The sequence below is a fragment of the Nicotiana tabacum genome, chromosome 17 (assembly GCF_000715075.1).
Source record: "Nicotiana tabacum cultivar K326 chromosome 17, ASM71507v2, whole genome shotgun sequence".
Taxonomy (NCBI): Eukaryota; Viridiplantae; Streptophyta; class Magnoliopsida; order Solanales; family Solanaceae; genus Nicotiana; species Nicotiana tabacum.
The window spans coordinates 74,185,194-74,198,938 of record NC_134096.1 but is presented as its reverse complement, the minus strand read 5'-3'; the positions used below and the strand labels follow the sequence as shown (position 1 = coordinate 74,198,938).

The 13,745-nt window shown below is 35.2% G+C and overlaps 2 protein-coding genes across 2 annotated transcripts; one reads left to right on the top strand and one right to left on the bottom strand.

Moving 5' to 3' along the window:
- Positions 1-3,228: 3,228 nt before the first annotated feature.
- LOC107771410 (patatin-like protein 3) lies at positions 3,229-6,344 on the top strand. Its single transcript, NM_001325098.1, is given in 6 exon segments — positions 3,229-3,466; positions 4,272-4,453; positions 4,549-4,732; positions 4,839-5,000; positions 5,240-5,542; positions 5,914-6,344. Coding segments are annotated over 6 exon segments (1,236 nt in total). The 5' UTR covers positions 3,229-3,286; the 3' UTR covers positions 6,139-6,344.
- A 644-nt stretch (positions 6,345-6,988) lies between these two features.
- On the bottom strand, positions 6,989-12,754 carry LOC107771402 (peptidyl-prolyl cis-trans isomerase CYP40-like). The gene is made up of 10 exons (XM_016590760.2): positions 12,458-12,754; positions 10,597-11,097; positions 10,220-10,307; positions 10,052-10,104; positions 9,449-9,553; positions 8,582-8,657; positions 8,012-8,049; positions 7,839-7,903; positions 7,655-7,716; positions 6,989-7,187 (listed from the first exon to the last, which is right to left on the bottom strand). Exons 1-8 carry the CDS (start codon positions 12,626-12,628, stop codon positions 7,850-7,852), a joined length of 1,086 nt encoding a protein of 361 aa, XP_016446246.1. The 5' UTR covers positions 12,629-12,754; the 3' UTR covers positions 6,989-7,187; positions 7,655-7,716; positions 7,839-7,849.
- Between the last annotated feature and the right edge of the window lie 991 nt (positions 12,755-13,745).

Sequence of the window (13,745 nt, the reverse complement as noted above, 5' to 3'; positions counted from 1 at the left end):
CAGGTTCAATCAAGGGTCGCACGCGAAACGAAGCAACACATCAAGAATATACGTCATAATGACGTCATGTCGTCATCCTAATTCGCGGACAGCATAACTCCAGCAAACCAACCGGAAAAATTGAAGCGTTTGAAATAAGCAGCCCATGTAGGGCCACGTTGCATGTTCGCCGTAACCACCACGACCTGTACAACTCGCTCAATTACTTTGACCACGACGAACAAAATCAGCTTATCGAACCCACCTGAAGCCGGTCTCAATTAGCGGAAGGTCTAACTGTATGGGTAAAAATCTGTCTTTAGAATATTTAAGCCAAGATAATACTAAGGGAAGAGTTCCCAAGTCATCGTTTGTCGAGATGACCTAAGAAGCAGCAAAGTCCGTGGTTGAAGAGTCAACACGAGTCGTAGTCAACAAGGGCTGTAGTCAAGGTGTCAACAAGGGTCGAGGACGAGTACGTTTGACAGAGTTGTAACGGCTAGTTTTCAACATAGGATATTAAAGAGAATATTCTAGTAGATATTCTTTGCACTTGTACTATTAGGATTTCTTAGGAACCTGTCCCATATAAATGGAAAAAGAGACAATGATAGGGGCATGTGATATTCATTTGTAAAGAACGCACTTTGACTAAAAGATTCGTCTATCTCTCTTGCTAAGCTACAAACACCACATTTTTACTGAGATTCTTGTCCATACTTTTCCATCAGATCCGAGAATAACTCGAATATTCAAGGATTTGTCTATCATTCATCATTATCATAAGGAACATCCACTTATTCCATCATTTATTGGGAGAATCATTCCTCCTATTTACTTAAATGTCATTTATTGTTGTTCATTATTATTGAATGATATATTATTGTTCCTGATTTCTAGAACATTTATTAGTACATATTATTGTCACTGTCCGACCAGATCCACACGACATTTATTACTATCTTAACAACCCTATCTAAGGATATTATTGTTAGCCAAGACTAACCCTTGTTCACATAGATTTAATTATTTGAACCAAGATCTGTATTTTCTGGTCAAACAACAGCCAAGAGACTAACTACAGTTATCAAATGTCAAGTTGCCTATATATACTTTTCAACCAATTCTTTTCCCGAAAGAATTAAACTCATTGGTTAGATCAGCTAAGAATTATGTATAATGCCAAGCGGTCGATGGCCTCGTTTGATCATTTGGATATGTCCAACAAAGATAAAGAGTACGAATTATCCAAATCCAATAGAGAACTTGACATTTCTTGGTCCATGTCAACAAAATTCCATATGCATAACGTTAGGTAAAAGAGGAAAAAAGGAAAAGCTTTTTTCTTCTTGGACAAAGAAAGAGGAAAATGCTTTATGTTCATGCCAGTGACGTTTATGCATTGTCATTTGGCAATTGTTAGCAGTCAAAGCGCAAGGTCAGTTAGTTATTAGTATGATTTGTGAATGAAAATTCTTGGTCTATTCCTTCGTTTCGCACAGAGATTATCTTTTTAGATGCTTGTAAAGTTCAAGTTTGGAGGGCTAGCACTTGTTTGGAACTTTCTGAACCCTCTTTCTTATTGTTTGCCGCGTGGAATGAATAAAAAGAATTAGACCCATTGGCAGTTGTACTACGACCACGAAAATTAATGGAGTCAAATTGAATTTATATTAAATAGCTCATGGGCGACCATGCTCTATATTTTAAGATGGATAATCCGAAATTTATTGTATAGTATTAAAATACGTTGAAGATTCACAAAGTAAAGGAATTAAGGGGGATATGTGTATTCCAACTAAATTAGATTCCATTTCTCGTGTTTTCACTGAACTAATAGAAATTGTATATGAAAGTTACTTTACTTTATTTTGTAAATGGAAAGTTATTATACTTTGTATATTGTAACTCAAAAGTTACTCAACACTTTTAGGGCTTTATTAAACATTATTTTTCATATTTCTTTTCAGCCCAACCATTTAAAAAATCAAAAAACCCATTTAAATCATCACTCGACCGTTCCATGACCCGACCCATTTTCTCTTATTTTTGTTATAAAAAATATAAATATTACTTTGTTGTAGTGTATTATATTGGTTCTCAATATAGTTATACTGAATGTATACATTGGTTTACGCAAAGTATTAAATAGAGAATAAGGAATTAATCTTAACAAACTAGAGGATTTAAATTTGAAAATGAAACAAGAAAATTAATAGCGTTGAAGTGGAAGAAAATAAAAAAGAGGAAGGAAAAATGAAAAAAGTATTTATGCTTGAAATTTCGACTGAGAAATATTAATATTTGAGTAAATTAAAAGATTTTATCCTCGATATTTTAGAACAAGAGCGCGCATGCTTATAGTAAAGATAATGTTACTAAACGACCATTTCTAGTCGAACTGATTTAATACTTTGCTTAAACCAGTATGTTGAAAACCAAGATAATTAATAGGAAAGTAATATTTACGTTTTTTGTAACAAAAATAAGAGAAAGTAGGTCGGGTCAAAGAGCGGGTTGAGTCACGGTTTAAATGAATGTTTTTTTTATTGTTTAAATGATTGAGTTAAAAAATAAATAAAAAAATAATATTTAATATGGGCTAAATGTGTTGAGTGACTTTTGAGTTACAATGTGCGAAGTATAATGACTTTCCGGTTACAAAATAAGTAAAGTGAATTTCATAAATAATTTTCATTAGTTCAATGATCTTTTGAGAAATGAACTCTCTTGTTTACCAACCTGTAATTCATCACGAACAATACATATAATACTAATTAAATCACAACATATATAATATATTGGTCTAAGAAGATAAAATAGTTCTTATATAATAAAGTGAACTGTTTGTCTCACAAGGTTTTCATAACATGCTGAAAAATAAAAATAAAAACATTGTAGCCTAATAAAAAAAATGAATCAATAGGGTCATTACTTTTCCAATATAAGTTCTAGGAAAAATCCCATCGGAATAATATGAAAGCCTTTTTAAAAGTAAATACAACGACATAAACGACGACGAAATTACACATTTGAAAATTTCCCAAAAGTTCATCAAACAAGAGATAAGCGTTATAAGACTCTCATTATGTGAATGTGAATTCCCCCAAAAAGTCATTCAAATTCGGGACAAGAGACTTTGATAAAGTCAGTGGCAAATATTGAGCAGCCAAGAGAGGCAATGGGCGATTATAAATACTTCCCACCTACAAAGAGACGAAATCACAAAGTTTGCTTTCTTTTAACACATATATATACACCATTCACAAACCAGATACACAGTAAACTTTTTGTTAGATAACTCAACATGGGGAGAATAGCTCTTGTAGCTGCAGCATTAATGACTTTGTTAGTATTAGTTTTACAACCTCCAATGGCTTTTGCTGTTACCAAAGGAAAGATGGTAACAGTTTTGAGCGTTGATGGAGGTGGAATTAGAGGCATTATTCCTGGCACCGTTCTTGCCTTCCTTGAATCCAAACTTCAGGTACTTATCAATCATCTTCTATATATTTTATTGTTATGGACTTACCCTCCAGCCTTGATATGGATTTTAGTGTTAATTATAACACGAATCCATAGTAAGCCCCAAACACGGATTTGAGTTTATCTCTGACTCAAAGGTTTTTCGAGTGCCACACCCATAGTAAGCCCCAACCAGTTCAAGATAATTTTTCTAACTTGGGTGTTTCCACCCTGTTATAGATTAAATTCTTGAACACTGACCCTGCTTCTATTATCGGTTTTATTTTTATAAGATGTTATTGAATGTACACTACTTTCTAAGAAGAAAGACACTTTAGTTACAACTTATGACATGTCAAGACATTTCAATAGTTATAACAAGTTAAAATAAGAAGTTTCAACTTAAGTCTATAAAATAAAGAAAAACAATTCCTAATCCCTTTGGCCAAACTAGAAAAATCAGCTTACTTTGAGAAGTATTTTTTTTTAAAAAGTATTTTTTGTGTTTGGCTAATTAATTTAAAAAGTATTTCTAAGCATCAATTAGTGTTTGACCAAACTTTTAAAAAGTGGTTTTAAGTATATTTTTCTCAAAAGTGCTTCTGGGAAGAAGCTACTTTTTTATGTTTCTCCAAAATTGCTTCTGATTCTCCTCAGAAGCACTTTTTTTTCTCCTAAAAGCTTGGCCAAACGCTTCAAATTTAAATGAAAAAAAGTGTTTTTAAATTTGGAGAAGCTCGGTCAAATATAACTTAAATAGAAGAAGTCGTTTTATTACTTTCTTCTTATATCCTTCTCATGAACTTTATCTGTATATGCTAACTTAGGAACTGGATGGACCAAACGCAAGACTTGCAGATTATTTTGATGTGGTAGCAGGAACAAGCACAGGTGGATTAATAACTACTATGCTTACTGCTCCTAACAAGGACAACCGCCCCTTATATCAAGCAAAAGACATATCCAATTTCTATATGGAGCACGGCCCTCAAATTTTTCCTCAAAGCAGGTTAAAAACAGTGAATATAATGACCCAGAGTTGAGTTAATTCTTTCTTTTTCTCTTTTGCTTAATACTGAAGGAAAGTGTTTGTTTATGATTCAGGCGTAACAGCTTCGTGAGGAGGGTCACAAATTTGTTTGGGGGGCCAAAGTATGATGGCAAGTACTTGAGATCCATGATTAATTCAATATTAGGCAATCTTACTATGAAGCAGACGTTGACTAATACAATCATACCAACTTTTGATATCAAACGCCTTCAACCAATTATCTTCAGTACCGCAGATGTAAATTTCTACCGCTTTACCTAACAATATTCTTTTAATTATTATATTTTTTTGCTTAATGAAAATGATGGGATATCCTATATAATTTATTCAATTTTGTATACAGGCAAAAGCAAATATATCTAAGAATGCTCAATTGTCAGACATTTGTCTTAGCACCTCGGCTGCACCCACCTATTTTCCAGTACACTATTTTGAGACCAAGGATGCTGAAGGGAAAACACGCACGTTTGATCTTGTCGATGGAGGTTTAGCTGCAAATAATCCAGTGAGTAGCATTTCTTAATATAAGCAATATTGTATACCTTAAAGATCGATTTCTAAAATTGAGCTGACGGTCTTCCGAAAATAACCTCTCTATCTTCATAAGGTAGGGCTAAGGACCGCGTATATACTATACTCTGTCCTCCCAGACACCGCTACTTGTGGAAATATACTGCGTTAAGTTTTATATCTTAGGTATTTATGAAATCAGTATTGACACCCATCTTCTTCACTCTTTCCTAGACTCTGATGGCAATGACTCACATTTCAAAACAAATAATGACGGGCAACTTTCAATACGAGGATATGGAAAAAATGGACTGCAAGAAAGTGTTGGTTCTGTCATTGGGCACGGGTACAGGAAAGCACGAAGAGAAGTACAATGCTACAATAGCTTCTAGGTGGGGAATGCTAGGTTGGATCTACAACAATGGTGCCACCCCATTGATAGATGTTTATGCTGATGCTAGTGCTGATATGGTAGACATTCACGTTTCCACCATGTTTCAGACTCTTGCCAGTGAGAAGAACTACATCAGGATTCAGGTAACAATGACTCGACTTTTCTTAGTATTTGACAATTCTACACGAAAGAAAAGTCTATTCCTACTGTCCGTACGTGGACGTATATCCACTTTCTTGATTGTTATTATCATTATTACAATTATTCTTATTATAAAATATATATATATATATATATATATATATATATATATATATATATATATATATATATATATATATATGAGGAACTAAGATTTAAGGAAATATTAAAATTTGAAATCATAATACTAATAATGTGAGGAATTCAATGGTAAACACATAAACGTTGAACCATCAATCAAGTTTAAATTTTGGATCGCCCCTACCACCAAATACATTCATTTTTGTTGATTATTTGAGTTTAAATGGTACAGGACGACAATTTGACTGGAGAGGCTGCGTCTATGGATATTGCAACCATAGAAAACATGGGGAGACTTGTACAAATTGGTAATGATCTATTGAAGAAGCCAGTGTCAAGGGTCAACTTAGAAACAGGCCGATACGAACCAGTTGTTGCGGAGGGCACTAACGAAGCTGCTATAATCCGTTTTGCTCAGTTGCTTTCAGAAGAAAGGAAACTCAGATTAAACAACTAGAAAGTGCATATTTGTCCTGACGGGGAAATATGCTCTTAGGATTTGTCATACAATTCGTAGAACGAGTAAAATATTGATTATACAAATATTCTTTTACCTTCAATTGTTAAGTGCCTACATAGTAGGCCATGTTGTAATATCAAAATAAATTAACCTTCAAATAGGGAAATAAAAGTTATATAATTGTTCTATTTTTTTTTTCTTAAGCTCCTATCAATTGTTGTGTAAAGACTATACCTCCTTGCTGCGAAACTAATATTTCATCCCACATAGTGAGGTGCCATAATAGGCTCAATCTGGTTCAGCCTTTTCTCGAACTCTGCACATAGCTTTTTTACAATGAGGTGCCAATTGTTACATAACCTGAAGGAGGAATGTATTCATGCATAATTGAATTGCAGCTCCTAGTAAATCCATAGGAAGGCATAAGTGAACCCATATAAGAGTACAACAACAACAACAACAACAACAACAAAAAATCCAGTAAAATTCAACAAGTGGGGTCTGGAAAGGGTAGTGTGTACACAGACCTTACCCCTACCTTGAGGGTACATAGACTATTTCCGTAGACCCCTGGCTCAAGAAAAGATGAAAAGAAAGCAGTAGCAACAACAAGATATTAAGAAAACAAGCGTAATGAACATGTGGTAATAGAGATTTACAAATAATAGAATGAACCCGGATAAGAGTAACGTTCCAAAAATAACCATGAGAAAGATTTATCTAGGAAACAGACTTAGTACTAGATATATTGCACATCAAGAGGTTAAAAATATTCAAGAAGTAAGCTGAGATAAAAGGGCTTGCTGAAGCCCCAGGTAACTAAGTTGGGGACATCCAAACATCCATATTTCTGTATTAAAATGGAAAGATGCTTTTTTTCTTGCATTAAATTGACTTTCCTTTCTGTACAACACGCTGAGGTATATTCAGTGCTATATTTTTTGTATTCAAAAATAAAAATTCCCACTAGCAGCATTAAAAGTCAAGTCAGAAATCAGCTCAAGCTTTGATTCACCGCAGTTAGATTTGTACTCCATGAGAAACCCCTGCAAGAACTCAAAATTTACAAAAACACAGATCAACGAGAGTAAAGGATATACAAAAAATGGATGTACCAAAGTTTCTATTACTCCCTCCATTCATTTTATATGTCTTAGTTTGGCAACACACGAAGTTTAAGAAAGTAAAGGACACTTTTGAATTTTATGGTCTTAATGTGTAAAATGTACCAAATGTCCTTTGAATCTTGTGGTCTTAAACATGAAATGTGAGATGTTGAAATTAAAGAGTTACTAAGTATAGAAAGTGACATTCCTTTTGAAACGGACTAAAATTGAAAGTACAACACACAACTTGAAACAGAGGGAGTACAAACTAAGAATTAAAATTTATGTCCCTAATATGATGGATGTGATAGCCTAAAATAGAGATGAAGAGATGAAGTGGGAGCACCAGCAGTAGATGGTAAAACAAATTTGCTAATTGCTAGGAGTAGCACAACAGAGGCAAATACCTGATTCTAGCTGTTTGAGGCTGGTAAGTTGGCAACCTGCACCACTATGTGCCTATCATGATCTGTGCCAAAAGATTTAACTAACAAGTATTAGCAGACTGCATTTGATATCACAAAACATTAATTTTGGGTAATGATTTAAAAATGATTGCAGGCTGAGGTTTGAGGAAAGAATTCAGCATACCGCTGGAAATTTTACTGAAACATTTTAGCATAACCCTTCTTCTCCTGGTCTAGTTTATGAGCAATCTGTTATAATTTTTAACAAATTAGAAAATGTGTATTGTGTTCACATACTTGAAATTGCAAAAGAAAGTGAAGATGATGCATTAAATATCTTGATCAGGTATGACTAACCTTCTTCTTTGCAGCAGCCAGCTCCTTCTTTATCCCCCCTGAAAGAGAAAATAAGAAAGAAGGATGACACTTTCTCCGGACTGATATTCAAGGATATATACCAAGACCAGTTAGTCAGGGGTGAAATATATTTATTTCCTTCATCGTACAAAATCTAACCAGCCAAACAGGGTTTAATGTGAAAATTCTACGAATATCTTGAAGGCTTTTATATAATCAGTTTAGGCAAAACATACTGAAGACACTTTTTCAACTCCTAGTCTCCTACTTCTCCTTGTATGGATTAAAAGTTCCTTTGTGGAATGTAAGGGACTTATATGCAAGTTTGGATATCCAACATGTTGAACCTGAGATTCACAGCTAAAGACTGCAGCCTTGTTTGGCTCCAAGAGAATCATCTAATACAACTTAGAATATACAGATGCACAAGTAGACAAGAAATAATACAGAAAAAAATAAAAAGGAATGACAACACACACATTAATCACAGTAGCAAAATATACTCTTTATACTTTAAAGCCAGAGCTTTTCCCCCTTAAAATATCAAAAATGAACTTGAACATCACTAACCATTGTTTGGCTCTAACTGCAGGGCCTTCTTAAAACTTTCAGCTGCTGCATCTACAGCATTCATTGCCATATATGCCTGAAATAAAGCAAATGATGCTTCAGTTTTGCATATGTATAATACCCCACGCAGTAAAGTATGAAGACATTAAGGTAAAACTGAATCAGTAATCATACACCATCGAGTAAGGAAAGCAGTAGAAAGAATATTTTGCTATGACCTAACGTTTCTCCTGAATATAGAAGTACACAAGGATGTTTGAGAACAAAAATGAGGATTAGTGTCAGATTGATTTTATGCCAAATTTAGTGTTAAATTGAAGTTTGACGATAAGCCTAAGCTCTGTTCGATGGACCAGACGAGGATGCAGAACATGCAGTTGCCTGGAACAGTACTTTTGTTTAGCAGATCAGAGAAGCCAATGTACTAATTATGCTACGATATCTCTAAACCGTATTACATTTATGGAGCACAGTGAAATTCCAACACTAAAGGAACTAACAAAATGCGAGACAAGCTTGAAAAAGGGACTTATGGTGCAAAGCTCGTTTCCTAGTGAAGCCTAATCACCTTCATCGTGAAAGAAGAAAGTCATTTCCAACTCGGAAGAAATAGAAGGTTGGTTGACAAACCCAATGCAAAAGAAAAAGAAGTTCGTTCAGCCCTATGGAAGTACATCGTAAGTTGTTCACTACATTCAGACTACTAAGACCACTGAGGAGAATGATGTCAAGAGGCAGCTTTTATCATAATATTGCCGTCGTGCATATACACTCACTGTTCTCTTTCCTTTTACAAATCAAGTCAAGCTTTCTTTCCTTCAGGAATTCTAGCCACTTCAACTATATTTTATAAATCTACACTCCAACCTGGCCTTGGCGGTAAAAAGCTTTGACATTGTCTCCTCCATCATAAATTGCAACATCAGCGTCCAACAATGCTCCAGCTAGGTCTCCTAACTTCAGCTTACAGGCCTGAACAAGAATGTGAACATGAATAGGTTGAGCAAGACGAAAATATAAGCTACATAGTCCAAAATCAAGAGCAAAGTCTGAATATTTATATTTAATCAGTCTAAATATCAACAGTAAGTGGAAAATCAAGAAGTTAGAAGACCGTAGTATTTATAATCAAACATGAAGAAGTTCAAGGCATTTCAAAGATATCTAACCAACTAATTGAAATATTTTAATGTTCTTCAATGCATATAGACATTGATGGCCAAAATGTGTAGACTAAAACAGAGTTTTTGTGTGTGTGTGTGTGTGTCTATATATATATATATATAAGTATTAACAAAGCTGATTTCTTTAGGAAGGTTACATCCTCAGGTTATGTTCTTACCATAATGCTAAAAAAGGACTAGTTCTTATACTAGTAACTGAAAGTCCTACTAAGGCCTACAAGCTTCTAAAGGTAAGAAAACCAGTATGTAACATCACATAGTTGCAAGAAAATTTAGAACAACTTACAGAACTATTTGCAAGTATCTGGGACTTTGTCTTTCTCAAATACTCGCTTTTTGCTGCATAATGAAGCAAATAATCCCCTCAGACAGATGGCCTAATTATGAGAAGCTCAAAACAAGTTGAAGCAAAGCAAATCAGACAGTCATTTATAGCTGCAATTAAACAGTTCACCTTCATCAATGTCTTCCTTATCCCAGCATAAGTCGGTATAACGGACGGCCTTCCTGTACTTTCTGGTAGCCATCTTATAATCTTCTTTCTGTCAATGACAAATATGAGGTGACGACCTCATTTTGAATTAGAAAAAATGAGAATCCAAGTCCAAGTTTAGATTAGCCCTTGGAAAAAAATTACACAAAAGTAGAGACTCTCTCTCTCTCTACCCCTCCCTTCCTCCCTCTCATTTTTTTTCTTTTCAACAGATGTTATTACTTGTTAACAACAAACTATCAATCAAAGCTAGTTTTGAAAACATATCTGTGTGAACTTATACAACAACACAATGTATACTTGAAACAAACAAGAAACATCGATTAAACTAGGAGTACCTTGTAATGTTCATTGCCAACGGCTTTGATACAGTCAACGGCAGTTATCCACCAAGCAACTTCATCAGGTTTCGCGTCAAGATCTATTGGCCAATCAGGGTAAGTGTCACCATCTTTAAAGAAGTTAGTTGTGCCATCATCGGCTCCCTCTGAAATTTCTCCACAATCCTCTATTACCACAGGAAGGTCTGGAAAATTATTTTCACTTGTTTTAACATATTCAATTGCACGAATCATCCCCAAACCCCTAATTACTCTTCCAAACACAACATGCTTTCCATCTAGATGATGTGCTTGAGAAGAGGTGATGAAAAATTGAGAGCCATTTGTATTTGGACCAGAATTTGCCATAGAAAGCATCCCTTTTCTTTCATGTTTGAGTTTAAAATTTTCATCTTCGAATGTCAAACCATAAATTGATTCCCCACCAGTGCCATCTCCAGCAGATATATCCCCACCTTGTAACATAAAACCTCTAATGACAAGATGAAAGCAAGAACCCTGCATGAGAAGCAAACAACAATAAAAAGGCTGGAAAAGAAAAATCTATACAGAAAGGTTAAAATGGAAAATCACACGCAGAGAATCAAATTATTTGGGTCAGCAGAAAAACAATTTAAATAGGATAAAACATTAAGTAACAAAGACAGTGGCATCAAAAGTTCACATTTCCAGAGAGCCACCCAAATTTCTTTCTGTGACATTGCAACCGTTAAGTGTAATTCTCACAATGAAGCCTAATTCCCTGCAATTATATCATCACTGGCATTTGAAAGTTTGCCATGAACTGACGGACGACGATCCATTCACCAGTGAAGGTGAGGCCTGTTTTCACATATGTGCAACGGTGCAACCAGACTTACTTTCCTCCTTTTCATATAGTTTATTATTGGTGAGTACTTGAGCATCTTGATTAACAATCCATGAAGAAGTTGCATGATGAGCCCCATTCTCCTTTATTTTTTTTGTAGAAATGTAGAACTGTATACAATGAGGAACAAAAGAACAAAACAAAAAACTCCAAGCCCTACTTGCACGGTGGTGTCCGGGTAAGCTTGCGCGCACCTCGACTAATTCCACGGGATACCTGCCACCTCCCACCAGTAACAGGTACCAGGTAACTCTATCCACCAAGGCTTGGATAGATGGGAAGAAATCACCTAGTATTTGCCTACGCTAGGATTTGAACCTGAGACCTCATGGTTCTCACCCACTTCATTGACCACTAGGCCACACCCTTGGGTGCTTACGAGAAGATGAGAGTTTAAGACACTATTCATTTTAAAAACAAACCGAGGCGAATCTAGAATTTGATTTATGGGTTCGAGTATGAAATTCTATCACAACACATCTAATTTAAAGGGCTCAACATATTAGTTGTATTTATTTAGTGGATTTTTTAAAACATATACATAGTCTGAGCCAAAGCTACGGGTTCATATGAACCCACTCACATAACTAGTATTCTACCTCCTCCCCTAAAAACGGAGTGGAGCATACTGCTATTTTTTAGTAAAATAATACAGTATTAAAGTCAAACCAATGTCAACTCGTGCAATATGATAACATGCCGCGTATTCATCATCAACAACATAAAAACCATAAATAGGAACTGAAAGAGTAGGAACAAAGAGAAGAGCCAAATGCTCAAATACACACAACAAAAACAACCATTACTACTATAATGACTCCACAACTCCAAACTAGTTGGCATTGACGATATGAATCCTCCGTTAGGCCAGTTTCATTCTAATTACTAAATTATTTGTGAGTTAAGGAAGAAAAAACAAATGCGTAAACATTAATGTATATAAAAACTACTCCATATACGTGCAGGAAAATGGAAAAACAGAATGAGGACCTTAAAATGGAGAGGAACACCAGTGTGAGGGCCAATGCCTTTCTCTCCAGTACATAGAGCCCTGAAATTTTCAGCGGTTTTAGGGACAATGTCTTTGTAAAGCTCAATCACCATTCTTCCTTCAAGCTCTCCACCAATGCTTATGTCCAAATAGCACCTCGGATTCACCATTTCTTCTTTCCTCTTAATCTGGAGAAATGTTTTTCTATTGAAAAACCCAAAACCCTTCTGAGTTTTTGAAGGAGCGGTTGGTGCTGTACGCTACGGGGTGGACAGCATGCGCTTTTCTTGCTTCTGTCAATTCCAGTGGAGTGGAGTGGTACTGTTGGATCGTTTGGACTGTTGTGTGGGCCTTATTTAGCGAGCCCATGGCCCACTGTAACCTACTAAGCCCAATTACCTTCATAATGCGAAACGTAGAGCGCCAGCTGTCCCCGTTGTCAGTATAATAGCGACAAATGTAGTCTGCTTTTTGTTGTATTCTGTCGCTCAATAAAATTTCGCATCCTATGCAAAAATAGAATTTGCAGAATTTCTTTTTGTTTTTTTATTTTCTATTTTTTGTGTGCTAATGTTGAAAAACTGAATTTGAAAAGCATGAAAAGATTTCACTTTCTCTTGTTGCAAAAATAACATAAACGAAAAGAATTTGCAGAAACTCAAAAAGAATTTGGAAATACATTCTTTGAAAACATTTCGACCAAGACGCAAAAAATGAAGCTCTTTTCAGTTTAAAGTTGATTAAAACGTGATCCCAAATTTTGCCGAACTGGAATTATAAAATGGACACAAATTTATTCCCGCTAAATCCCAAATGGTTGCAAAGCTACATCATAGTGACATTGGCAGAAACACCGTTTAGTAAGGATTGAGGGGTTCAAGGTTCCGTTTGGATTGATTTTTTCTTAAAAAGAAATCAAATCAAGTAAGTTGGTTTTTCAAATATTGAAATCAAATCAAACCAATTAAGTCGACTTCTTATCGATTCGATTTACGTCGGTTTATATCATTTTTTCAATTTTTCCGTTATTTATTGTTTTTCATAAAGATTGTATTGGTGGAAAAAAATCATGACACGTGGACTACCATCAAGGTGATAGGGCACGACACGTGGACTACTATCAAGGTGACAAGTGGCACTTCCAATTAAACGATTTAAAGAATTCAAGAAGGCACGGGAGAAACACCCCCGGAGTTTCTCTAGGAAAGGAACCGGCCCTAACAACTGGAAAAAAAAGAAATATGAGCGGAATGAATAAAGACCATAAAGAGGAAAGATGCACGAATC

Excerpts from the sequence above, each read along its gene's own strand:
- LOC107771402 (XM_016590760.2), bottom strand. The coding sequence starts at position 12,628 with ATGGTGAATCCGAGGTGCTATTTGGACATAAGCATTGGTGGAGAGCTT. Across the intron at positions 8,658-9,448 it reads CTTTTTACCGCCAAGGCCAG|GCATATATGGCAATGAATGC; the intron begins GTTGGAGTGTAG and ends GCTTTATTTCAG. Across the intron at positions 8,050-8,581 it reads GCAGTTAGAGCCAAACAATG|GGGGGATAAAGAAGGAGCTG; the intron begins GTTAGTGATGTT and ends TTTCTCTTTCAG.